This window comes from Podarcis liolepis (assembly GCF_965112155.1).
Source record: "Podarcis liolepis genome assembly, chromosome: Z".
In the NCBI taxonomy this organism is placed as follows: Eukaryota; Metazoa; Chordata; class Lepidosauria; order Squamata; family Lacertidae; genus Podarcis; species Podarcis liolepis.
Window position 1 is genome coordinate 18,254,332 of NC_139570.1, and position 24,941 is coordinate 18,279,272.

The following is a 24,941-nucleotide window of genomic DNA, read 5'->3' on the forward strand; positions in this document are numbered from 1 at the left end:
TGCTCAAGTACCTGATATCTGTCTTGGTGAGAAGTGTGTAAGCGTAGAAGACAGGTGTGTAAGGGATGTCATCTCCCCGAAGATTGAAGAGCCCTGTGGAAAGGCAGGGGTTTCTTACAAATTCCATTTTTTCCCTTCTTCTTCTTTTCACCTAGGAGGCTTTTAAGTGGTTGAAGGAAGCAGGGTAGGGTTATGGGGAGAGTGGCTTGCAGAACGGAGACAGGATTAGAGTCACGGGGGAAGCAGAGGAGAAGGCCCTGAAATGAACATGCGTCGTCCTGAAATCCCTGGAATCTTGCACAGCTCAGAGATTGGGGTGGCGTGCAAACTGTATATAAGGGCACATTCAGATGACCTATTATTATTATTATTATTATTATTATTATTATTATTATTATTAAGCGTTCATTCTGAATTGTTTGCAGGGAGATCAGACGATGGTGGATATTTATTGTACATTCATTCTGATTTGTTTGTGGGGAGGTTAGATGACATTGCGCCAAATCAAATGTTATCAACACATTCTCCAGTGCATTTCCCAATCACTTTCCTTATTAAAAAAAGTCTGATCTTTTGGGGAGAAAGAGTTTGACGTGCAAGATCTTCCCAATCCACTGTACAATTTTAATTGGCAGGGATGTGATTGGTCCTTCTAGCTCAGTGTTGTATAAAGTGAATGACAGCACCTCTCTGGGGTTTCACAAAGGGAACTTCCCAGCCCTACCTAAAGAAGCACAGGACTGAACACGCGACCTTCTGCTTCCAAAGCATCTGAAGCTTTCCTAACAATGCCACTCTCTGGAGCCAGCCCTGGTGGGAGTAGCTCAGGAACAGCAAGTGAGGACAACAAAGGGAATGTGTACTGACATAGCTGAGGAGGCTGCAGAAACAGGGAATGTGGAAATATAGAAAGCAAGCTGTGCATTAACTTGATTACAACGGAGCACTCACAGGCGGTTTCCTCGAGACCAGAAAGCAGGACTGCTGTGGGCCTCCTGCCATGATTCTCCATCTGAGTCCGGATAACAGAAATCTTCTCTTGCCAACTGCTCCCTGAAAGAAGAGGAGGTGAGATGCAATGGGAGGTGGGTTGGCACCCGCCTGTCCCTTCGCTAACCTTGTGGCTCCATGAGGGCCACATGCAAGACCATGTGCAGTTAAGAACCAGTTTTGATGGTCCAGAAATGAAGGTATTAGAGGCAGCTGTAAAAACCTGGACAGCATCGGGCTATCAGTGTACAGGACACATTACGGAGTTACATAAGCAATAGGAGGAGAGATAAACCAAACAGATGAAAATAGGAAATATATACAGAAGAACTTATCTGCCTGATGCCAAGTCAAACTAGGGAATATTAGAACACTGAAGCATGCTAACTTGAATGTCTTTTCTTGCTTCCCCTGAACTTCATTTATGTTAGAGAAAACAGGCCAGTCTTGCCAAGTAACTCTAGTGTAATGTATGAACATAGGAATAATAATAGTAATAATTTTTTATTTATACCCCGCCCTTCCTGGTTCAAAAAACAGGCTCAGGGCAGCTAACAACAAATTTAAAACACTTAATTTTAAAAGCAGCATAAAATACAGTATAAAAACATGAATAACAATAAAATTCAAAATTCAAAAATCAATTTAGGGGAAATAAGCATTAGATAACCCCCAGGGCTAGCTGGCTGAATTGGTCCTACTTGGGCCAGCGAGGAGGCCAGGGGAGAATTAGCTGTGGGGTCTCAGAGTGGGTGATCTTCATAAAAGGGGAGGGGGAGAGAAGAGAAGGGAAATAAATGATCAGGCTGAATTCAAATTAAAGGCCAGACGGAATAGCTCTGTCTTACAGGCCCGACAGAAGGAGGTTAAATCTTGAAGGGCCCTAGTCTCATGGGACAGAGCATTCCACCAGGTTGGAGCCATCACTAAAAAGGCCCTGGCCCTGGTGGCGGATAGTCTGACTTCCTTAGGGCCCAGGACTTCTAAACTATGGTTATTCATGGACCTTAAGGTCCTCTGCGGGGCATACCAGGAATCCATCTTATAGTCATAGCATTGGCCAACTAGCTCAGTGCTGTATACACTGGCTAACAGCAGCTCTCCAGGGTTTCAGGCAGGGGTCAGGGGATATTCCCTGCTGTACCTGGAGATTCTGGGGATTGAACCTAGGACTTTGTTCTGGACAGGAGCTCTGCCACTGAGGTGTGGCACTTCCCCAGGAAGGCTGGCACCAGTCCATGCATGGCTCATGAACATACCCACAAAGTTGTCACTGAGTTGGTAGATGGTGTTGGTGGGAGGAGGAGGTCTCTGTGCTCCCCATGCTTGGTCCACCAGGTTGTCCTCTAGGGGAATGAGGATTATATCTGAACCCACCAGGGCCTGGTTGTAGCTCTCCCAGTTTTCTGCGGAAAGAGGATGTCAAGCAGGTAGATGCGGAAAATCACCAGTGATTGTAAATATCATTTCCAGAAGAAATTAGTTCCAGTTCACATTGAATAGCAGCCAAGAACGATTACAGAAAAGGAACTAATTTTGTTCCCAAAGGGAATTGATTCCGTTCCAGTTCAGTCCACAGTTAAATTCAGTTTATTCATGTCGTCCTCGGTGGTCTCCCCCCAGCCTTCAGTATCTTACAAGTCGTTCTGCTAAATTAGAATATATACTTAAAAGAACATCGAAACACACTATGTAATGTGAGTGGTTGTTCCTCCTCCCCAACAATTACAATATTTGAACTTAAATAGCAGCATTACAGTCATACCTTGTGTTACGTTTGCTTCACGTTGCAACTTTTCAGGTTATGAATGCAGCAAACTCGGAAGTGTTTACTTCTGGGTTCGCCCCGCGCGCATGCGCAGAAGCGATCTGTGCGCTTCGCGCATGTGCAGAAGCAGACTATCGCACTTCGCGCACATGCAGTAGCGGCACTCTACTTGTGGACTTTTCGGGGTGCGAATGGCACCCCAAAATGGATTGCATTTGTAAGTAGAGGTACCACTGTACTTTTTAGATAGGTAAAAATGTGAAATGCAGTGACCATACTCAAACACAAACACAGTGGAGTCCCATGTATAAAATTATTGAATGAAAATGAAAATTGAATTGAATTTATACAACCTCCCCAAGTTCCGCTGCAGAAGGAACTGAGGGCTTATCTTACTTCTGTTTTCCCCACTGCTTTCCCCTGGGAAAACCCATGGTTTAGAGTTGCATTGCAGCAAATGGCAATCAGGTTTCCTGCAGATTGCCATTTGTTCCGATTAATTGCTAAAGAGCATGTTTTCTGGGGGAAGCAGGGCGGGGTGGGGAGCAAAGGTGAAACTGCTCAGACCCATCATGCTTTCTTTGCACTGGACAGGTAGAAGTGGGGACGAGCCATTAATTCACATTCAGTTCACCTGGAAATTATAGCAACTGCTTTCATGCGTTATTCAGATTTTTTTTAAAAAAAGTTAATTAAACTGAATTAGTTCAATCCAGGGACTGAAAATGACTCCATAGCTGCCCACAGGTACAGAGCAGCTTTCCTTGGCCAGGGTCTGTGGGAGAGGGGAAGAGCAAGTCACCTGTAGTAGAGCAGTTACTCTTAGACTCTGGGTGGCCTCTCCGTCCCTCTTAGAAGGTAAAATTGCCCACTGAGCAACTACCCAACTCCTTGTGCTTGGGAGCCCTGCAAGTGAATGCAAGCGAGGGACACTGAGCAACATAATGGGAGGGGTGTCTTTAGCACTAAGCTGAAACTGTGAAGCTCTCTTGTTATTTTTCCTATTGGATGCTGCATGTTGTTTAAGTAATCTTGTAACATTTATTGTATTATTATGAATCTGTGGTGCAAGACAACCTGAATTCTGGATCGGGTTAGTGTTAGAATTTAATTAAAGTTGGGATGCTAGAACCAGGAAATAGGCGCACTCATGTGTGTTTAACATAGATCCATGTGTGTATTTGACCTGTGTCCTAATAATTTAATTAGCATATTATGCCAGGCAGACTTCCTGTGTTGGGTATTAGGCACTTCTTAATGCTAGGAAATCAGCATGAGTTGAAAGGTAATGGAGTCGTCTTAATGCCCTTTGAGGTGATGGCCTGAGGATAATGAACCATTAGCATCACGAAACGGTGGGGCCTCTTCCTGAGGCCGAGACAATGAAAGCTTGAGCGGAACAGAGTGATGCAAGCTGTCAGGGGAAAGTTAGAGATGAGTGATTTGCTGCTGAGCTGCAAGGCTGCAACCAGGGGGAAAATAGAAACCTTGTGGTACTCTGTATCCCTCTCTAGCTAGGCTTCAGGTTGTATATATGTGTAAATAAACCATGTATCATAAAGACACCATAGTCTCTGCTGTGCCTCATTTTTCCAAAAGGAAACACAGACCAGAAGCGGAATAAGGGCTGTGCGAGCTGGACCTGTAGTTTGTTAAGGCTGCTGGGAATTGTAGCTCTGTGGGGGGTAAGCTCCAGTTCCCAGGATTCTTTGGGGGGGGGGAAACCATGTGCTTTAAATACATAGTGCGGCTGTGACAAACAGTGCTTCCTACCAATAGAAAAAAGGAAGGGATCCAATCCAATTCTCTCCCCAGCTGAAACTTCTTGAAGAATCCACTGCCCAATAGAGTTGATCCAGACTGCAAGAGAAAGGAGAGTGAACACTGGTGAGTGTTCCAGCAACTGCATGCACCACCTCAAGAGAAGAAGAAGCTAGCTGCAATTCCATTGGTAACATTGGCCATTGAGTCAACTAATGCCATAGCTCAATGGCAGAGCCAGTAGCACCCAGTGTCGTTGGGTGGAACTGCCTCCCTGATGCTGACATCACAGGAGGAGGAGTTTGGATTTGATATCCCGCTTTATCACTACCTGAAGGAGTCTCAAAGCGGCTAACATTCTCCTTTCCCTTCCTCCCCCACAACAAACACTCTGTGAGGTGAGTGGAGCTGACAGACTTCAGAGAAGCGTGACTAGCCTAAGGTCACCCAGCAGCTGCATGTGGAGGAATGGAGACGCGAACACGGTTCACCAGATTACGAGTCCACCGCTCTTAACCACTACACTACACTGGCTCTCACACAGCAGCATACTTGGATGAATCTGGACAGCGGGTATGGTTCAAGTGGGTCCAGGATGTGATTAAGGCATCTTTGCAGGGTGGGTGGGTGGGAGTGGTCCTGGCGATTGTCAAAGGGGCAGTGATTTGATCACTCCTGAAAAAGCCCACACTGGATTCATTTGCAGTGACTACTACCCAGCTACAAATATTCCCTTTTCGGATTTAGGGATTGAGAGGGTAGTGGTGTGACAGCTCCAGGCGCTCTTGGGTGAAACCAATTGTTTTGATTCATTTCAATCTGGGTTCAGTCCTGGTTATGGGACTGGACTGACCTTGGTTGCCCCAACAGATGACTTTTATCAGGAGAAAGGTAGGGTGATGCTGTTATTTTTACTTGCACTCTCAGAAGCGTTTGCTGCCACTGTGCATGGTATCCTCCACAGACTAGGGTGGGGGGAAGATGGGTGCAAGAGACACTGTTTTACAGTGGCTCTGATACCATCTCCAAGGTTGGTTTCAGAGAATAGCCTCAGGTGATTACCTTCTGGCTCCCTGGCAGCTGTGCTGGGGGGTTCCAAATAGTACCATCTTGCCACCAATGTTATTCAATAACTATATGAAGCAATCAGGAGAGACTGTGCCAGCCCTGGACCAGTTGCTCTGTGATGGGCTTGATAAAGGTCAGCAGACTTGAGTATGAATCCTAGCAAGATGTAGGTGTCATGTGTCAACGGTTCCTGAGTCTGTGTGCCTGTTTTTCATATATAAATTCGCCTAATTGCTTTTATTCCTGATGTGAATTTATTGTGAAATCATATTGAGATATTTTATGGGCACTGATTAATGAATTGAATTAGTTAATTAGCTATGCAGGTGCCTCATTAAAAAAAGTGGGTGAACAGAGCATAGCTGTTTCACAAGAAATTCACACGGTGGAAGTAGCCCAGGACTTGTGGTTGGAGTATCTGTTTGACCTGGTCATCCATTTCACACTGAAGTCTCCTAGGACACCTGCTTTAGTCCAGAAGGGCTTGTCCGCTGACGTGTGGCACTAGAGATGAACAAACCTGTCGGTTTCAGTTTCTCATTTTTCCAGTCTTAAGTTCACTTCTCAGCATTTCCACATCTGGGTGCAATATATATATATATATATATATATATATATATATATATATATATATAGTTTTTATGAAAATTCACCAGCGTTTTAGTGCAAATATATTCATTTTCACATTTTTGTATGCACATTTTCACAAAGCAACTTCCCCTAGTACAATGCATTTTTGTATGTTATTTTCACTGGTATATGCATTTCTATGCACACTCTGCCCTAGTTTCTTCACATTATTTGGCTGGAGGACTCTACTGCAAATTTCAGAAGTGCCAATTTTGAAAGACGGCTGTGTTTCAGTCTGCATATTGTTTCAGGAAAAGCTAATTAAGAAGGTTCACATTTAATTGTGAGCTGAATTGAATTTCTCCCTATCTCTATGCAGCCCTGGTGGCCAGAGGGGGAACTGCACCCCAATACATTTTTATGGTGGCCACTAACTTGATTTCTGCAGCTCCCAGTTGCAATCCATTTGGCGCTCAGCTTGGATCCAGTAGCGACTGTCAGTGAAGAGCGCAGCCTTCTGCAAAGTGACCACACCAGTCCCTACAACAAACAAGCAGAACAATTTAATGTTTGTGTATCATGATAAATTCCTAAAATCAGAGTTGCTATGACCTCAGCTTGCTTGAAAACACATTCCTTAAGTGTTCAGCCCTAGTTTGTAGCACTTGCTGGAACTTGTTACTACTTGGTGAAGGAAATACACTCTGTACATGCCTAGAAGCTTCTTTACTACGTCTTGGTATCCCAGAGCTAAACAAGGCCTAAATAAAAGCTAAAGGGTAAAGGACCCCTGGACAGTTAAGTCCAGTCAAAGGCAACTATAGGGTTGCAGCACTCATCTCGCTTTCAGGCCAAGGGAGCCAGCGTTTGTCCACAGACAGCTTTCTGGGTCATGTGATCAGCATGACTAAATCGCTTCTGGTGCAAGAAAACACCGTGATGGAAACCAGAGCGCATGGAAATGCCGTTTACCTTCCTGCTGCAGTGGTACATATTTATCTACTTGCACTGGCATGCTTTCGAACTGCTAGGTTGGCAGGAGCTGGGACACAGCAATGGGAGCTCACCCTGTCACAGGGGTTCAAACTGCCAACCTTCTGATCGGCAAGTCCAAGAGGCTCAGTGGTTTAGACCACAGCACCACCCACATCCTAAATAGGTCATATCCAAACCATACATTTAAAGCACGTCATTTCCCAAATAATCCCAGAAACTGTAGTTTATTAAGGGTGCTGGGAACTGTAGCTCTGTGATGATAAACTACAGTTCACAGGCTTCATTGTGGGCGGAGGGGGAGCCATGTGCTTTAAATGTCCTTTATATGAATGGTGTAGAATGGATGTGGCAATGTGTTTTCACAACTGATGTTGTGAGTGCTCTTTCATGTGAAGTGTATCAATTATAAATGATGTCAATGAAAAGACACAGAGAACATAAGCACCAAGTTTAGGCCACATTTGAATCTTTGCCAATGCAAGCTTCACACTCACATTACAGGTGTGAGAAATCAGATATGGGGAATTTCTGCCCTTTGTGTCCCCCTCCCCTTTAATTTTTTTATTTTAAATGAGCAAATACAGTGCCTTGAATACGACACCTCCCAACATCTTTAAAACATTAAATGCTGCTACTTTTCTTATTCAAAAATTCAGAAAATTCATTTATTCCCTGCCTTCCTTCCTTCGCGTGTTCATAATGAGTCAATTGACAGCGATCATGCCAAGTGCTGATGGGAATTGGAGTTCAGCAACATCCAGAGGATCAGGGGTTCCCCACATATGGCTTAAGGGTTAGCTCTGTTAATGCTAAAGTCAACTACCCAAGAGGGAAACAGCCAGGCAGGGGGGAATGATATTTGCTGAGGTAGCACATGCCCTGATTGGCTGTGTAGTTTTGAGGGAATTCTTTTCTCTGTATGTTTGGTTATGTGGATGTTGTGAAGTAATGAAGACAAAATCTCTTTGTTCTTTTCTTCCCAGTTTATATACTGTTTTGTTCAGCTTTTCTGAGTAACGTGTTATCAGGATTTCATTTCACTCTGGACTCCTGTGTTATAGAAGCGACTTTCCTAACAATAATGTGCTGTTGTTATTTCAACGCACATTCCATTAACTTGGCATTCAATTTAGATGCTGGTTCTAACTCCCAGTGAACAGAAGTCTGTATTAGGCCTAGGCTGGGGATTGGAAACCTGGGACCTGAATATTTCTGAACTACAGAGCTCCCATCCCCCCTGATAACTGACTGTGCTGGCTGGGGCTGATGGGAGATGGAGGCCAACAACTTGCAATGGGCCACACATCCCCCATTTATTGTCCAGGACCTGTGTATCTTAGTGTACTGGCCAAGGTAGACCAGGAAAAGTGGGGTGGTAAGTCTGAAAGAGTATTTACCTGATGATCCTGTGAAGCCTGTCATCCAGGATAGCCTCTTGTCCCGTTCACCAATGTATTCACTCTGGGAAACAGAAAAGCCCTCTGAGTTCAGGGAACTGTCTTCGCAGAATCATAGATTTGTAGAGTTGGAAGGGACCCCGAGGGCTGTCTAGTCCAACCCCCTGCCATGCACTTAAGTGCAAGAAAGGTTCCCCTTTCTAAAAACATACCAGTATATCATCTCCTCTTAAAAAACCCAAAAGAAAACAGAAAACTTATGCAGCTAGGAAATCAAAATTAAGTGTCCAGAAAAACAGAATTCTGCAGTCTGCATACATTATACTGAGTGTGCTGATATATGCAAATTAAAAGGTAAATGGTAAAGGACCCCTGGACGGTTAAGTCCAGTCAAAGCGACTATGGGGTTGCAGCGCTCATCTCGCTTTCAGGCCAAGGGAGACGGCATTTGTCCAGACAACTTTCAGGGTCATGTGGCCAGCATGACTAAACTGCTTCTGGTGCAACAGAACATAGTGACGGAAACCAGAGTGCACAGAAATGCCGTTTTCCTTCCCGCCACAGTGGTACCTATTTATCTACTTGTACTGGTGTGCTTTCAAACTGCTAGCTTGGAGCTGGGACAGAGCAATGGGAACTCATCCCATCGTGGGGATTCGAACCGCTGACCTTCTGATCGGCAAGCCCAAGAGGCTCAGTGATTTAGACCACAGTGCCACTTGCACCTTTACCATATGCAAATAGATTGTTTTGCATAACCTATCCTGCTTCTGCTAGTCATGGGAATCTGAAGCCACATACAAGGCAAGGTCTCTTACGAGGCCTTGACACACACTTGCCATCCTATCTTTGTAGCTTCAGGTCTGGAAACGTAGTGTTTCTTTTTGGACAGAACCAGTCCCTTCCCTTTTTGGACAGAACCAGTCCCTTTCTTTTTGGACAGAACCAGTCCCTTCCCACCCCTGATAAAGGTGGAACAGCTGCACCCTTTGCCTTACCATGTGTGAATCCGTGGCAGGAATGATGTAGGCAGAGAAGTTGTGAGACTGCATGTGCAGCCGCAAGGCGCTCAGGCGCTCACTCGTATTGGTGACTGTAGGAGGCAAGTGCTGAAAGCACAAATGGATGATCAGTACAAGGGCAGTAGAGGAAGAAATGAGGGTCAGGGCAGCCGTTCACACTCTTCCACCGGCTCCTTCTCAATGTTGCCTCACGGTCTCAGCACAGCACTGACACTTGGACCTCAGAGGCTGCCAGACTAGATGCTTCATAGGGCTGGACTACACCTTCGTAGGGATCTGTCAGTTTTCGTTCTCTCGGTTTCTCATTTTTACACGTTTCTGCAGCAATTTGCAATTCATTTATTTTTAAATCCTCATGACAATTCGTCAGCATTGTAGTGCCAATTTCTCTGAATATACACATCTTTGTATTCAATTATACCCAATATGCACACTTTTGTCCAGTGGTACCTCAGGTTACACACGCTTCAGGTTACAGACGTTTTAGGTTACAGACTCTGCTAACCCAGAAAGAGTACCTCAGGTTAAGAACTTTGCATCAGGATGAGAACAGAAATCATGTGGTGGCGGCGCAGTGGCATCAGGAGGCCCCATTAGCTAAAGTGGTACTTCAGGTTAAGAACAGTTTCAGGTTAAGAACAGACCTCCAGAACGAATTAAGTTCTTAACCCGAGGTACCACTGTATTCAGTTTTGAACTAAAACTCACATTTTTGTGGTGCCTTTTTTGCGTGTTATTTTCATGAGTATATTTATTTGTATGCATGTTTTAACCTAATACATACATTATTATTTTTTAAAGGATGGTTGGAGAATTGCACCACAAAATTCAGATAAGTGCTAATTTCAGAGCACAGCTGTATTTTAAGGTAGGTGTATTGTTTCAGTTAAGTGTGAATTTGATAAAGTTGATTCAAATGCGATCTGAATAGAATTTCTCTGCCATCCCTAGATGCTAGACATTTTGGGAAGGGCATTCTCTCTCTCCCCACCCCCCATGCACACACACAAACACAAATAATAGATTTCTCAATTTTGAGCAATATTAAGGATCTCACCGGAGGGGTGATTGTGCAGTTTCTGATGTCTTCTGATTCAGAACTTCTTCTTCTGGGGTAACCTGTGATGAGGCCTAAAAAAGAATGAAACACTCCATTCATATTCAAGTAAGATGTATGGGTTGTGTATGGGGAGCGGAGGAGAGGATGTATGGCCCAATGCTCGTTCACCCGTCCTGTTGCAGTTGTTTGCTAAAATGCTAACGTCCTACTCAGAGACCCATTGAAATTATTGGACCTATGGCAGTCATGCCTATTATCTCAGTTGGGTCTAGTCTGAGTAGGACCATCATTGGAAGCCAGGGGTTAGATTTATAATTCACTGAGCGCTTGCATGGAATATTGATTTCACATCTCCTCTTGTATCACAGAGGTACCTAACAGAAAGAAAATATAGCCTTAAATATCTGGAGAAGGTGAGCAGGGAAGCCAGGCTCCTGCAGGTATCATGCTTCGGGGAATAGGAAAGTCTCTAAAAGTAAATATGTTGGGGTGGGGGAACCCTCCACATATGTATAGTCTTCTTGGAACATAGAAAGCTGCCTTATATAGAGTCACACCATTGTCCTATCTAGCTCAGTATTGTTGACACTGACTGGCAGAAGCTCTCCAGGGTTTCAGGCAGGGGACGTTCCCTATCTGGAGATGCTGGGGGTTGAACCTGAGATCTTCCTGTTTCTGAGGCAGAGTCTCCACTTCAGCTTTCCCCTCTAGTCTTTTAAGAACCAACCAGTGCTCCTGGTTCTATATCTTTAAACTGGACTTGACGACCCTTCAAAGAGAGGGCTGTCTTCTGGCAACCCTTCAAACAGAGGACAGTATTGCAAATTAAGACACATTACAACGGGTGGTGCTGTGGGTTAAACCACAGAGCCTAGGACTTGCCGATCAGAAGGTTGGCGGTTCGAATCCCCGCGATGGGGTGAGCTCCCGTTGCTCGGTCCCTGATCCAGCCAACCTAGCAGTTCGAAAGCACATCAAAGTGCAAGTAGATAAATAGGTACCGCTCCGGCGGGAAGATAAACGGCGTTTTCATGCACTGCTCTGGTTCACCAGAAGCGGCTTAGTCATGCTGGCCACATGACCCGGAAGCTGTACGCCGGCTCCCTCGGCCAATAAAGCGAGATGAGTTCCGCAACCCCAGAGTCGGCCACGACTGGACCTAATGGTCAGGGGTCCCTTTACCTTTTACAACCTTTAGACAAGACCTCTGGTGGCTAACTCAGTGGTGGCACATTAACACATGCAAATCATCAGCTGGTCCTGCAGTGATCAACCTGCAAGTGTGAATGAGCCTACCTTTGCAAAAATTTACCAACAAGATACATAAATATTTTAATCTGGAATGTAGGGAACTGCTGTTCTGTGGAGTCAGTTCATTGGTCCATCTAGCTCTGTATTTCTTGCACTAGCTGGCAGCAGCTCTCCAGAGTTTCAGGCAGGGAGCACTCCCAGCCTTCCCAGAGAAGCTGGGAACTGAACCTGGGAGCTTCTGCATGCTATGCAAATGCTCTACTGCCACTGAGCTATGGCTCTTCTCCCTATTCACTGAGTGTCGGAGTCCCAATGATTATTAGCCTTTGCTTCTTTATTGATTTCAGGTGCATTGCACTGATCCTAGTTGCCCAGGCAAACCATACTTTTTCAAGTTTACTGCCCCTGTTGAGAAGAGGCTGTGCAGAGCTGATCCCATTGGATTAATGCTACCATTGGTTTCTAGTAGAGAGAGATGACACTTGGCCTGAGAGCGTGTGGTCCGTTCCATTAGCAAGGATGGCAAGAGAGTAATCAGCTCTAGCAATTGGCACCAGATGTGCCACGTTTTCCCTGCTGGCAGCAGGCAGAGGTTTACATCATCGGAGGAGCATGCAGTGCTATACAGTACTTTGGCTCTGTGTTGCAGCCTTAGAAATTCAGCTAGTCATGCCCACAGCTGAAAGCATATTTAGGTAGAGTTAATGGAGCACAGGGGAAATTTGGGGGGTGGGGTCTGCTTTTATTTTTATGCTCCTGTTGGGTTTTCTTTTCAAATTAACAGTCACCTGATGACAGGAAGAAATCAAACAAGGAGAACTATAACTGTCACTTTTATCTTCACGCCAGGAAAAGTTCCCTTTCCCTAATATGGTCTGCATGCTGAGACACTGTTAAAGGACACATAAATAAGTAGGTACAGTAAACAAAGAAAAATGGTTTGTGATCCTAGGAATCTTTTTAGGCTCCTGGGCAGTGTTGGCTGGTGCCCATTGGCAGTGGCGTAGCGTGGGTTGTCAGCACCCGGGGCAAGGCAAGTAATTTGCGCCCCCCTAACCCGTGGATTTGCGCCCCCTAACCTGTGGATTTGCGCCCCCTAACCCGTGGATTTGCGCCCCCTAACCCTTACCCCCAGATGTTGCGCCCGGTGCGGCCGGCCCCCCCTGCACCCCCACGCTACGCCACTGCCCATTGGGATTGGGGGGGCAGACAGGAGAGAAGTAAGTGGAGGCAGAGCCAATGGCAGGCAGAATCATCTAATGGTAGTTTGACTACATCTTCCTCCCAGCTTCTGCTCCTTTTAAAATTGCAAAAGCCATGGGAACAGGCAGTGTGTTTTTCGCCCGCCCCCCCTAGAAAAAGAGGTGCAAGGGGGGGAAAGGCCTGGGAATGAGGTAGGGGAGATAATTTGATTTGTACTGTTGTAAGTTTGGAGAGTTAGCCTGCGTGATGTCTGCATCCAGTGCTTGCATTGACAGGTGCAATTAATGACAATTCAGTGTCTGTTCTCTGCCGCTGCCCCAAAGGGAACAGCAGCTGATAACAGGGTGGAAGCCCAATGACACAAGTCATGGAACATGACAAGCACAGACTGGATGGTTCTTGGCTATGTTTGGCACAATGTAGGATTTGCTGAGCATCCCTCCGGCTTATCATTTTAAGTGCCATAAATTGACTGGAGAATGCCATTGAGCAGTTTACCAGAGTCTGAGTTGACGAGGCACCAGAGCTAGCCAGGACTTGAAGCAGGACGTTTCTGCTCTTTCTACAGGTTCCCTTTGTGAAGAGTAGGGATGGGTGAATTTCTCAGTTTTTGTCTCTCTCAGTTTCTCCCCTTCCCCCTTAAATTCAGTTCTCCATATTTCTACACCAGTTTGCTTAAAAAAGAAAAGAAAAAGGAAATAAAGCCCTCATGAAAATTCATCAGAATTTTAGTACTGATTTGTCCTACTATACATTTGTTGGTGTGCACAGTTTTGCCTAATATATATATTTGGGTAAAGCACATTCTCCTAATATAATGCACATTGGTGTTTTGTTTTTGCAGTTTGGAAAATGTCAGAGAAATGCATTGAAAAGTGTGGTTGAACAAATGATAAATGGGACGATATGTAAGCTCCCCACAAGCAAATCAGAATAAATGCTTGATCCAGATCGGGGAGAAATTATATTCATTTCACATTAAAAGCTAAATTTGCAGTTTCTGAAACAATATGAGAACTGAAACACAGACATCCTTCGAAATTCCCACTTACTAAATCTTGCAATGCAGTTCTCCAACCAGAGTGTTTACAAAAAAAATCACGTATTAGGAGAAAGTGTGTGTAAAAACAAATACATTAGTGAAAATAACACACAAGAATGCATAATATTAGAAGAAATTGCTTGCAAAAATATGTACATCGGTCATAGCTACATATGAAAATGTGCTTATGAGAAGAAAAGTTGCACTGAAATGCTGAATAATTTCCATGAGTAGCAAACTTCTGCAGAAATGTGAGCTAAATTTAAGAATGACAAAATGTGAACTGAAATTATAAGATCCTCCCATCCCTAATGCTCAATGAATACTATAATCTAACCTCTGTGAAAGCTTTGTGAAAGCAAATCGGGATGAATGCTCAATAAACCAAGGCTTTCCTCATGGCTAGCAGGTGCTGAAGCGTTCGAATCTGCAGGCCCTGAACAATCTGAGGGAAGTGGAATGGTAAGCTGGATGCTCATGAGAAAAGCAACCAAAAATTTGTCAACCTTGTGTGCCAAATCAGCCCAGAAGATCCATTCAGTTCTGCCATACTCACCATGAACATGTGGTCATATGGACTGGCCTGGCCTTTGGGGATGGTTCTGCAGACAAGCCCTCCCTCCCTCTTTCCGTGGTCCCTGTTTCACCAACGTACATACCATGAAGAAGAAAAATCCAGACTGCTATGATGCGGGTAAGGCAGGCCATGTCCTTTTCAGACTGGAGACTCTTCAGCAAGGTAAGGTTTTTGAAGAAAGATTAAAACACCGGCCAGCGCTAGAAGACCTGTGTTTGCCAATACAGATGTGTGCGTCTTGTGGCAGAGTGGCCCAAGAGAGCCCAGATAACTTTCCAGATTGCAACAGTCTCTGCGCTCCAGAGATCAGGTTCTCTTCACCAGATAAAACAAACAGATAATGAGGCACATGATGGGGGTGCAAAGTCCAACTTCCAGGCAGCAGAGGAGTCCTGTTATTTCTTGGAACACTTTCTCGTGATTTTTTTGCAGTTAAGCAAGACAGATATTATTCGCCGAACGCTTCAAAGGTCTGAGGGCAAAACTGCACATTATCCTCACAAAGTCCTTTCCCAGTCTTGTGTCTTTTGCTGTTATAATGCGATTCAAGGTGGGGAGGGGTAATTGTAGGTGAAATTGGCAGGTGGGTGGGTGGGTGGGGTGATTAATACCTCTCTTTCCCACAAATTCTTCCCAGCACATACACCCGCCCACCCTACCTCGTTTGTGTGGAATCATGATCTTATTATTCGTGGCATTGTTTATATCTCTGCAATAACCATTTCTCTTCTCAGAATCATTTTCTTTCTTAAGTTGTGGACCAGATATCATTGCTCTTTTCTGTACCTCTCAATCCTTTGTCTTGTTATATGTAATAAGCTAAAATAATTTAACTTGGCGGGATGTCACTACCCTGTGTGTGGTTGTGGTGGTTGGTTTTTTTTTTAGTGTGCAGGTGGATACAAAATGTGGAGCTGTAAAAAAAAAAGTTGTTTGGTTGGAAAGCTGATAACGATAATGTCAAGTTTGAAAAAAGCAGGGGATCAGGCACGTGAGGTTCTGTGCTTATTAAGCACCTATGTGACAGGCAATGTCAGAGATAGCATTTACAGAAATGCTGTTTATAGCCTGTACATAAGGGTACAATGTGCTCAGTTTCCATACTTAGGCAAAACTGCCCAAATTATATTAAAACACCTTCTTTTGGGTCAGAAGCTCCTCTTCTCCTTCACCTTCCTCTTTGGGCAAGTAATGCTTTTGTTACTTGCAAATACTCTTAAAGTACTCCTGCCCCCCCCCCCCGTTAAGCTACTTAACTAAGGCAGAGTCATAAAAGAATCTACTATTACAGTAGATAAGAACTACTGACTTCTATGGAGAAACCATCACGGAAACGGTATAAGCAAGGAGCAAATATCGCTTTGTGTTAGGTCAGGTTTCCTTTCCTTTTTAGTGTAGGGAATGTGTGAAACTGCAAAATCTGCTCAAGATAAACAGAGTTTGGGAAATTTCAGCCTGAGCTACGCCTCCAGGTATGGTTCAACAACATTTGGGATCTGGCTGTCACTTAAGAGCGTAGCAAAAGTTGTTACAAAGAGAGATACCTTTGTTGAAACCCGATCTTCTTTCTTTTCATATGTAAGGGAAGAAGATAACAATTCACTCCACCAACTACTCAAATTTGGCTGTGGAGAGGCTATATTAACCATTAACGTCTTAAGAATATGCTTGAAATGACACTACAAACTCAATGATTTTTTTTATTTTTATTTTGGTGGAGATTGTATTATATTACTAGACTTGTACCCAGTTATTTTTTGGAAAACAAAACAAAAATATTGCGAAAGAAAAAGAAAGAAAAACACCCCCTCCCTCAAGGCAGTTCTTTTCCCCTCAACGGAATTTTTTTTTACAGTATGAGCTTAGGAGCATCGGAAGAGAGAACTGAACTTTGCAGGGAAGAAGCGGCACCGTCTGGGTGGGACTTTGGGGCAAAAGTCCAGGGTCCCACTTAGTAGAATGAACAAAAGCCGCGGCCCCCCCCCCCCGGTTGCAGCTCAGCTGTTTATTCTGAAGTACGTTGAGTTAATGCACTCTCGCTCTAAACTCCCATAACCCCAACAACTCCAGAATCTAAAATTACCTAACCGCTGAAGGCAGGAGAAGGGTTAAGATATTGGGGAAGTCCGTGTTTATCTCAAACTGCAAGTCCTGCCCCAAACCAGAGTACGCAGACTGGTGAAGGTTTTGTCCTATCAGAGTCAATGTACTCTAGCTGAACTGCTCTGTGGTTTCATCTAACACAGATTGCTTAAAACCAAAGTGCAGCAACTTGAAAGGAGCTGAAGATAATAAACAGAGGAAATCGTCCTTTGATGCTGCTGACATTTAATAGAGAGGAAGTTGATGGTGGTCGGCTTTGCATTTCTCTTGAAAACAGTCAGCCTGAAACCTGGTGGTAAAGGAAGAAATAAATTACAAGGTAGTTTTTTTTTTTGTTTTTTGTTTTGTTTTAAGCACGAAATCGTTATTGAATAAAACACTAGGAAATGTCATTCCAGATAGTTCTGTAATGCAGAATAGATTGTTCATGAGCTCAAGAGCAGAAAGTTTGGTAGACATTCATTTACCGGTAACTAAGGGTACAATGATGTGAAGGGACGCAGGCGGCGCTGTGGTCTAAACCACAGAGCCTAGGGCTTGCCGATCAGAAGGTCGTCAGTTCAAATAAATCCCTGTGACGGGGTGAGCTCCTGTTGATCAATCCCAGCTCCTGCCCATCTAGCAGTTTGAAAGCACGTCAAAATGCAAGTAGATAAATAGGTACTGCTCCGGTGGGAAGGTAAATGGTGTTTCCGTGTGCTGGTCTGGTTCACCAGAAGTGGCTTAGTCATGCTGGCCACATGACCCGGAAGCTGTCTGCAGACAAACGCCGGCTCCCTCGGCCTATAGAGCAAGATGAGCGCCGCAATCCCAGAGTCATCCGCAACTGGACCTAACAGTCAGGGGTACCTTTACCTTTACTTTTACAATGATGTGAATAAATTGTGTCCAAATGTACGATTTGTAAACCACTTTGAGGCTTTATTACAATAAGAGGTATATGAATCACATGAAATAAATAGATTTTCCACTCAAGGAAAAATGTCGAGTGTACACCAGACTTCTTTTATGTTGCATGCTGTGGTTGTGATGATTACTGTCATCATCATTGATTTGTTAAATATTTAATTATTAAGTATTTATTTCAGAAATCTCTTCCCTGCCCTTAACTATAAGGTCCCAGGGTAGGTTAGAAGCACATAATATTAAAATTCAAAAGAAGCAGCAGCAGAAATTTAAAGCAAACCAAAGAATGGTCTCATCCACACCAGACTTTTAAAGCACTGTTATACCACATTATCAGTTGTGGCTTCCCCCAAAGCATCCTGGGAACTGTAGTTTGCTAAGGGTGCTGAGAGTCGATAGGAGACACCTATTCCCTTCACAGAGCTGGGAAGAGGGATCAGTTGTTAAACTGCTTTGGGAATGTATTCTCCACACCTGCTGTAGACTACCAAGGTAATCCTAGCAGTTCGTTTATGCTCTTGGATGGGGTTTGGGGCTGTACCTCCCCAACTTGTGAGGGCTGGGTGTTTTAAAGGCGATTCTGCAGCCCAGAGAGCTGGGCCTTAATTCGCCCAAATAAAACATTTCAGGAAAGAACCCCAAAAACTAGCTAACTCCAAGCACTGGCAACAATGCAAGGGTTGCTACTTACATCTTTGTGGGTAAAGAAGTGGAAGAGCTGTGTTCAGGCATCCCTGGGGATGCTGTCACCATGGGAACAGCATCAACAGCCTGGCATTGGCTCTTACAACTGGTACATTTTGCTCCGTTGCCGCCCGCTTCTTTCACTGCTTGTACAGTAGCCGAGAGGGCCAGAGAAACACCTCTGCTTCCCTCCCAGCCGTTTCCAGATTGACTTTCAACAGTAGAGGATTTCACTTGCCATCCATGCCCTTGCTCTGACTCTGCTGTTCAAGAAGGCAGCTGGCAGAGAGTGCCACAATCCGCCTGGGTTATGTAAGTCTAATAAATGCTCTTCAAATTACAGCGGAGACGGCTGTGCCTGCAAGGCATGACTATGAACAGGAGTCTCTCTAGGAAGCAGGAGAGTCAGCTGCTTTCCTTTCCATGGGCTATGCCAAGGCACTTGCCCTCAGCGGGCAGCTGGTGCATCATTTATTTCCTTCTGGGCATGGCAATCCTCACCCGGGGGTGCTGGCAAAAGGCACACCATCACACCTCCTCCCTCCCCCCTCCCCCTCCCTCCCTCTATGATCATTGCGGGAAGCCTCTCATGATTCTGCTAACGTGCAGAAATGCACGCACAGATTCCTGGAAAAGCTTCCATTAGCCACTCCCTGATTTTAGCGAGAGTTTTGCTGCCTAAGATAATCTTCCGTCTGCTTCTCCCTTGACTGCTAGTGCTGTGCGAAAGGAGGGCACAATCAAAACCTGCAGGCTGTTCCAGGGGTGTTGTTAGCTCTATGCCAACAACTGCTGCCAACTGCAAGGAGGGTATTTCAATGCCTTTCAGTTTCAACTCCTGAAACTGTCTAAAGAGACACTGTTTTTCTCTGGTGAACTGTGAGCAGCATCTGTCAGAAGTAACAATCCTGCTGTTGAATCTATCTACAAACACTTGTCCAGAGATGTAATGACAGACCACAGACATTTTGGATTCACATTTCCTTGCTTTCCCAGAGCTTCTGAATATTGTTGCACGCCACCAATCTCTGAGCGGTGCGGGATTCTGGGGGTACCCAAGGTTTGTGTTTCTTTTTGGAATGAAGCACAGTGGAAACTGTGGTGTCTTTATGATATGTGAGGCTTTATTAGGCTGTGATGGAGGGGTGCAGAGCATCAGCACCCCCAAAGGGTCTTGTTTCTCCCAAGAAACAAGCAGAAATAAAACATGGATATCAAATGCTGATTTGACTCTCTCTCCAGCTTGCTGCTTTTCTTCTAGATCACATCACTGCCTACTTTAAACTCCAGCTTTGCCATTCTAACCATCTCTGAGTTGAGTGAGGAGTATCTCTGAGTTGCCTTCTCATTTTCCCTTTGCTCTCTTAATGGCCCATAACCCAGGAGATCACCTCAATACAGGAAGGTAGCCTGGAGAGTATTTTAATACTTGCTGAATCCAGGGGTTAGAAGGCAATTGCATGCAGCCTGCTTCCTCTGTTCTTCTAATGTGCTGCAGCTGCTGCCACCCCGTCACAAAGTCCTGTCCTAGGGAACCACCTAGAACTGTCTTGTCGAATAGTGAGGGCTCTGCTGGGGTTTCTAATGAACTGTTGCTATTGTTGCTGTCCTTGGCTAGGACTCTCTCCCGCCTACCACTGAGCCTTCTTGTATCATCCAGAACGTTCACCCAGTCAAAGGCAAATTCCAAGGGAAATCAATCCCTTACACTGCAGCTTTCCCAGGAAGCCTCTTCCTTGGCTGCCAACACAGAGAAGCCGGCCAGCTCAACACTTTTAACTCCTTCCCATTGCTTGCTCAGCTGGTGCATCACAGTCTCCTGAAAGCATTTGTAAATCTTAACATGCAAAGTGCTTAGGAAATCAGGTACAGCAGAAAGTGAGCAGAACACGCTTGGGGTAGCCAGTGCCTTGTTCCTGAAGAAAGTTCCTTGCCACACTTGGACTTGGAGGATTGTACTGGAAACTGCAGCTCACCTGAGCAGGTGAAGCTCCCAGCACTAGCATGGCTGTCTGCTAATGGCTGCGCACCAAGCAACAGTTAAGGACAGGGTGGAAGCAGCCTGTTGAAAAGTTGGGAACTCTAGTTGCTTCAAGATCCAAGGCCTCTGGTACACATGCAGAATTTGTTTTGCTTGCTCTGGGCCCATCCACTCTTGTGCTTGTCCTGTGCTTTCTAGACACTGGTCTCAGTGGCTTTGCCTTTGCCACACCACTTTCCCTCCCGAAACTAAAAACGTCTGCTAAATTGTAGCAAACGTCAATCTGGAGAGAAGCTCATTAATGTTTGCTCTGATTCAGTGGTAATCTGCGAATTTTGCTAGGGGAAAGCGGGGATGGGGAAGACATTCATTTAAGCTCTCTTTTAATTCCAAAATTACCAAATTTGCATTTTGTGAAACAATATGCAAAGCAAAGAACAGCCATCCTTTGACATTTACATTGCTTGAATTTTGCAATGCAATTTCTCCTGCCCAGTAATGTGTACAAAAATGAACACATTTGTGCATAATATTGCGTATATTTATGAAAATAACATAGAAATGCATGGTATTAGGGGGAATTGCTTTGCAAAGATATTAGGCATAGGCCTGCATAGAAAACTGCATAGAAAAACAGGTTTATTAGATGAAATTTGCACTAAAATGCTGATGAATCTTCTTTAGGTTATTGTTGTTTTTAACCACAGATTGCAGAAATATGGAAAACTAAATGTCTTTTGAAAAACAGGAAATCAAGAGAATTGGAATTGGCAGATCCACCCATCCCTACCCCATACTGATAAAAGTTGTGTCGACAGATGATGCATCTGTTGATTTGGCAGAATCTTGTTGCCAGTGGGGCCTGCTTTACAGAGGTCCATAGCAAGGCTCTCTCGTTCAGGAAGGCTGACGGCATGTGGAGCTGCAGAGCTGCTCCTCAAGGTCTCCAAAGGGCATTCTCCAGCTCTTCCCTTGGGGCTGACATTGGGCCACCTGCTTTAAAGCTGAGGAGCTGGACTTGACAGAGAGAGACAAGTCCAGCTGCAGTTTCTACAGCTTGACGTCCTTCTACAGGAATGGCCATTGGCATCCCGTACATGGCTGCAGCAGCAAAACCGGACCTTTGGATCATTTCCCTCATATTGGAAATATGCAGCCCTAATTGCTCTTTGCTGAGCAAAAAGGGCGAGCCCTGTCCATGGCCAGGGATGGAAAACTAGTGACTGTAACTGTTATTGTGTCTCAAGCTGTTTATTGTTTTGTTTTCCTAGAATCCAAAAAAAAAAAAGATGTGGGAGGGGAAGGACTTATCCTTAGCCAAACATCTGTACATTCTCAAAATCCAGCCATTTCTTCAGCAATCTGCTGAAACCAAAAGACGTCTGATGACCAAAAGTTAATGGACTTGCAGAGATTGCTTGAAATGTGGTGGTGCTTTTATGTTGCTGTTTTGAGGTGGGCCAGGAGTAAGGCTAACTGGGGGGGGAGGGGCAGTGATGGCCTGAGGGGGGGGCAGTGTCAGGCAGTGCTTAAATCCAGCCCCCACCAATTCCACCTAAAATAGTATAGGAATAGGGATGGAATAGGGAAAGACAGTAAGGTTTAGTCAAGAGTGGGGTGGGGACAAGACAGAAGAATGCCTATCTTAACATTATGATGGAACACAGAAAGCTATGGGGAGGCCAAAGTCTCAAACTGCTAAGTACTTAGGTGTGGAAGCTGCCTGACAAAGCATTCTATGTAACTTGGAGTCTTATTCTTTTTACACTAATGGTAGAGAAAATTTGTCAACTTTTCTCATTCCATATCTCAGCAAATGTCCAAACACCTCGCTGGAGGGTCTCCTGCGAGTCTCCTGCACTGATGTTAGGAGGAGCCATAGTTCACTGACGGATCATCTGCTTCGCATGCAGAAGGTCCCGGGTTCAAACCACCCTCCCACCAGGTGGGCTTTCAGGCAGTGTGGACAATAGTGAGCTAGATGATCTATTGGTCTGCCTAGGCAGTTTCCCTTGACCCTATTTTGTCTAGGAATAGTGGCACAGGATCCAAAGACCAAAGGATATGGTTGTATCCATCAGTGCAGCAAAGCACGACGACAAAACAGAGTCCTGCAATAAAGGGAACAAATCATTTAAAATAACAAAATGTCCCGTATAATAATAAATGACTACCTGGAAGCATCTTGGACGTACCACTAGGTGGCAGTCCAGTCGCATTGTATATTGGCCAGGTGCTGGCGCTCTCAGGAAGGTGCTGAGGCCCTTTTGTGAAAAGCAAAAGGGAGGTTTGCAGGATGGCAGTGAAACATGTTGTTCTGCTGTGAGGCAGCGGAGAGCGCTGGCGTTCCCTGGTTGAATGAATACTGTTCAAGGAAGTAACGGTCATGAAGTGGTCCTGCTTTGAGTTAAACCTCTGGTGGATCTAGCCTGGTGCTTCCTACTGCGTCTGGTGGTGTCTAGTTAGCAACTTCAAATGGGGTTTCCCCTCAGCCCTGGTAGCTGTGAGTCTGGTGATGGCAAGGACTGAACCAGGGACTGCTGTCATCCAAGGAATATGCTCTCTACTCTTGAGAAATGGCCCCCTTCTGATTCCCATTGCCATCCTAGGGATATCTGTCTATTTCTCTATCTTCTAGTTTTCATCTACCTGCCTCACAGATGGGGAAACCTTTTCAGCCTAAGGGCCACATTCCCTTAAGTGTAAGCTTCTGGGGACCACATTCCAGTGGTGGGCAGAGTCAAATGCAAAATGGGTGGGGCAACGGGCAGGTGTACATTTCCACTGTACAAAATTTAGGGGGTTCTGTACAAGCACACAAAGACGCACATCTCATTCCCATATTGGGGATGAAAGAGGATTTAACTGAGATAGGTCTCTTTAAAACTCAGGCCTGGTCCTTACTATATTTCCAACAGCAGGGCTAGAACATACTGTTATGTTAGGGTTCCTTTGCATTTAATTGATGTCAAGACTCTGCTTTCATAGCTGGGGCTGAACTCTAGAACTACGGTTGCCAGACCTCCATTTCTGACCTAAAGCCTCCAGGTCTACCTGGTCCCTTCCAGGTGATGGAATTGGATCTACAGGTGAATGAAAATTGTTGTTGTTGTTTAGTCGTTTAGTCATGTCCGACTCTTCGTGACCCCATGGTCCAGAGCACGCCAGGCACTCCTGTCTTCCACTGCCTCCCACAGTTTGGTCAAACTCATGCTGGTAGCTTTGAGAACACTGTCCAACCATCTCGTCCTCTGTTGTCCCCTTCTCCTTGTGCCCTCCATCTTTCCCAACATCAGGGGCTTTTCCAGGGAGTCTTCTCTTCTCATGAGGTGGCCAAAGTATTGGAGCCTCAGCTTCAGGATCTGTCCTTCCAGTGAGCACTCAGGGCTGATTTCCTTAAGAATGGAGAGGTTTGATCTCCTTGCAGTCCATGGGACTCTCAAGAGTCTCCTCCAGCATGAGTGAAAATACCTTTATTTAAATGGAAGAAGAAGAAGAAGAAGAAGAAGAAGAAGAAGAAGAAGAAGAAGAAGGACGACGACTGTAACTTGCAAGCTTCAGTACAGCAGGAAGCAGGAGCTGGCTGCAAACAGGGCCAACCCAATACATTTTTACTCCTGTAGTGAACCATAAAATGTTGACTCCCTCCACCAGGGAAGAAGGGGTGAGTGAAGAGCGACGCTAAGAACAAAGGGGGACCAAAGATCTACAATGAGATCAAGGGTGGGAGAAGAAGAGCAGTGCCCCCAGTCACCAAGAGGCTGCTGCACATGTGGCACTGGGGGGCAGCTGCCAAGGACGCGACAGATCCGGCCTCCAAGGAGTGTGCCACAGCTGCTGTTTTACCACAGCAGCAGCAGGCAATGCATTCCCTGGAGGCCAGGTCTACTGCCACTGTGGATCCTACTTCATGAGGCAGTCACCTCACCTTACCTCATGGGTGGACTCTCCCTGCCTACAAATTACTCTGAAGTGGGGCGGGGTGTCTTACTTCCACTGTTTCCCTCTCCCAATTAACCTCTGTCTCCAGGGCTCAGCCCCATGATATTACCAGGGGCAGCCCCTAGATCTCAGATTTGGTGTTCATGCAGCTGAGCAGGAAGGCCCTAATATAAGTCAAGGATCCATCCCAGAACCCCTGAGTTTACTAGCAAGGCTTGAAACTGTGACACATGAAGTAATGATCTTCTCCTGACCTGGAACAGAGTTATTGATTATTTATTACATTTTCATGCCACACTTCCTGCGTTTGATGGAGACTGTATTGAGTGGAGGATAGCTCCATTATGGGGTTCTGAGAAGCAAGGCCCCACTTTTATAGGGATTTCGGGGGACTTTATTACAAAGAAATGCAAAACTAATGCTGGAGACATGCTGAAATGCTGGGGTTTCCTTTGAAAGGAGGAAGCCCCCGTATAACGTGTGTTAGCCATCAAATGGGTGTCACATAACAGTGCTATTTTTCAGGAAATGGTTTTTAATGCGTTTAAAATCAATCTCAGTTCAATCAAGAGGGTGCTTTGACATTTATATTAATTATCATAGGCAAATAAGCAATGATT

General features: G+C 45.0%; 1 protein-coding gene and 1 long non-coding RNA gene across 6 annotated transcripts in view; one reads left to right on the plus strand and one right to left on the minus strand.

The window, feature by feature from the left end:
* XPNPEP2 (X-prolyl aminopeptidase 2) overlaps window positions 1-15,047 on the minus strand; it is a 36,288-nt gene extending 21,241 nt beyond the window's left edge. Inside the window, exons 1-9 of one of the 2 annotated variants that reach the window (XR_014521289.1) lie at window positions 14,788-15,016; window positions 10,630-10,703; window positions 9,549-9,659; window positions 8,551-8,614; window positions 6,593-6,697; window positions 4,532-4,618; window positions 2,250-2,396; window positions 952-1,053; window positions 12-93 (exon numbers count right to left, since the gene is read on the minus strand). Coding sequence is in view for 1 of the 2 variants with exons in the window: in XM_083484730.1 (XP_083340856.1) it covers window positions 12-93; window positions 952-1,053; window positions 2,250-2,396; window positions 4,532-4,618; window positions 6,593-6,697; window positions 8,551-8,614; window positions 9,549-9,659; window positions 10,630-10,703; window positions 14,788-14,836 (821 nt within the window). In the remaining variant the exon portion in view is untranslated. Of the gene's footprint in view, window positions 1-11; window positions 94-951; window positions 1,054-2,249; window positions 2,397-4,531; window positions 4,619-6,592; window positions 6,698-8,550; window positions 8,615-9,548; window positions 9,660-10,629; window positions 10,704-14,787 lie in introns of both variants that reach the window. The other variant, XM_083484730.1, reaches the window with a different exon arrangement.
* LOC310698106 overlaps window positions 1-24,941 on the plus strand; it is a 34,794-nt gene that overhangs the window by 968 nt on the left and 8,885 nt on the right. Inside the window, exons 2-3 of one of the 4 annotated variants that reach the window (XR_014521313.1) lie at window positions 10,374-10,440; window positions 16,952-17,127. This is a non-coding gene — a long non-coding RNA (uncharacterized lncRNA). Of the gene's footprint in view, window positions 1-10,373; window positions 10,441-12,230; window positions 12,872-16,951; window positions 17,128-24,941 lie in introns of those variants that run through there. The other 3 variants (XR_014521316.1, XR_014521314.1, XR_014521315.1) reach the window with 3 other exon arrangements.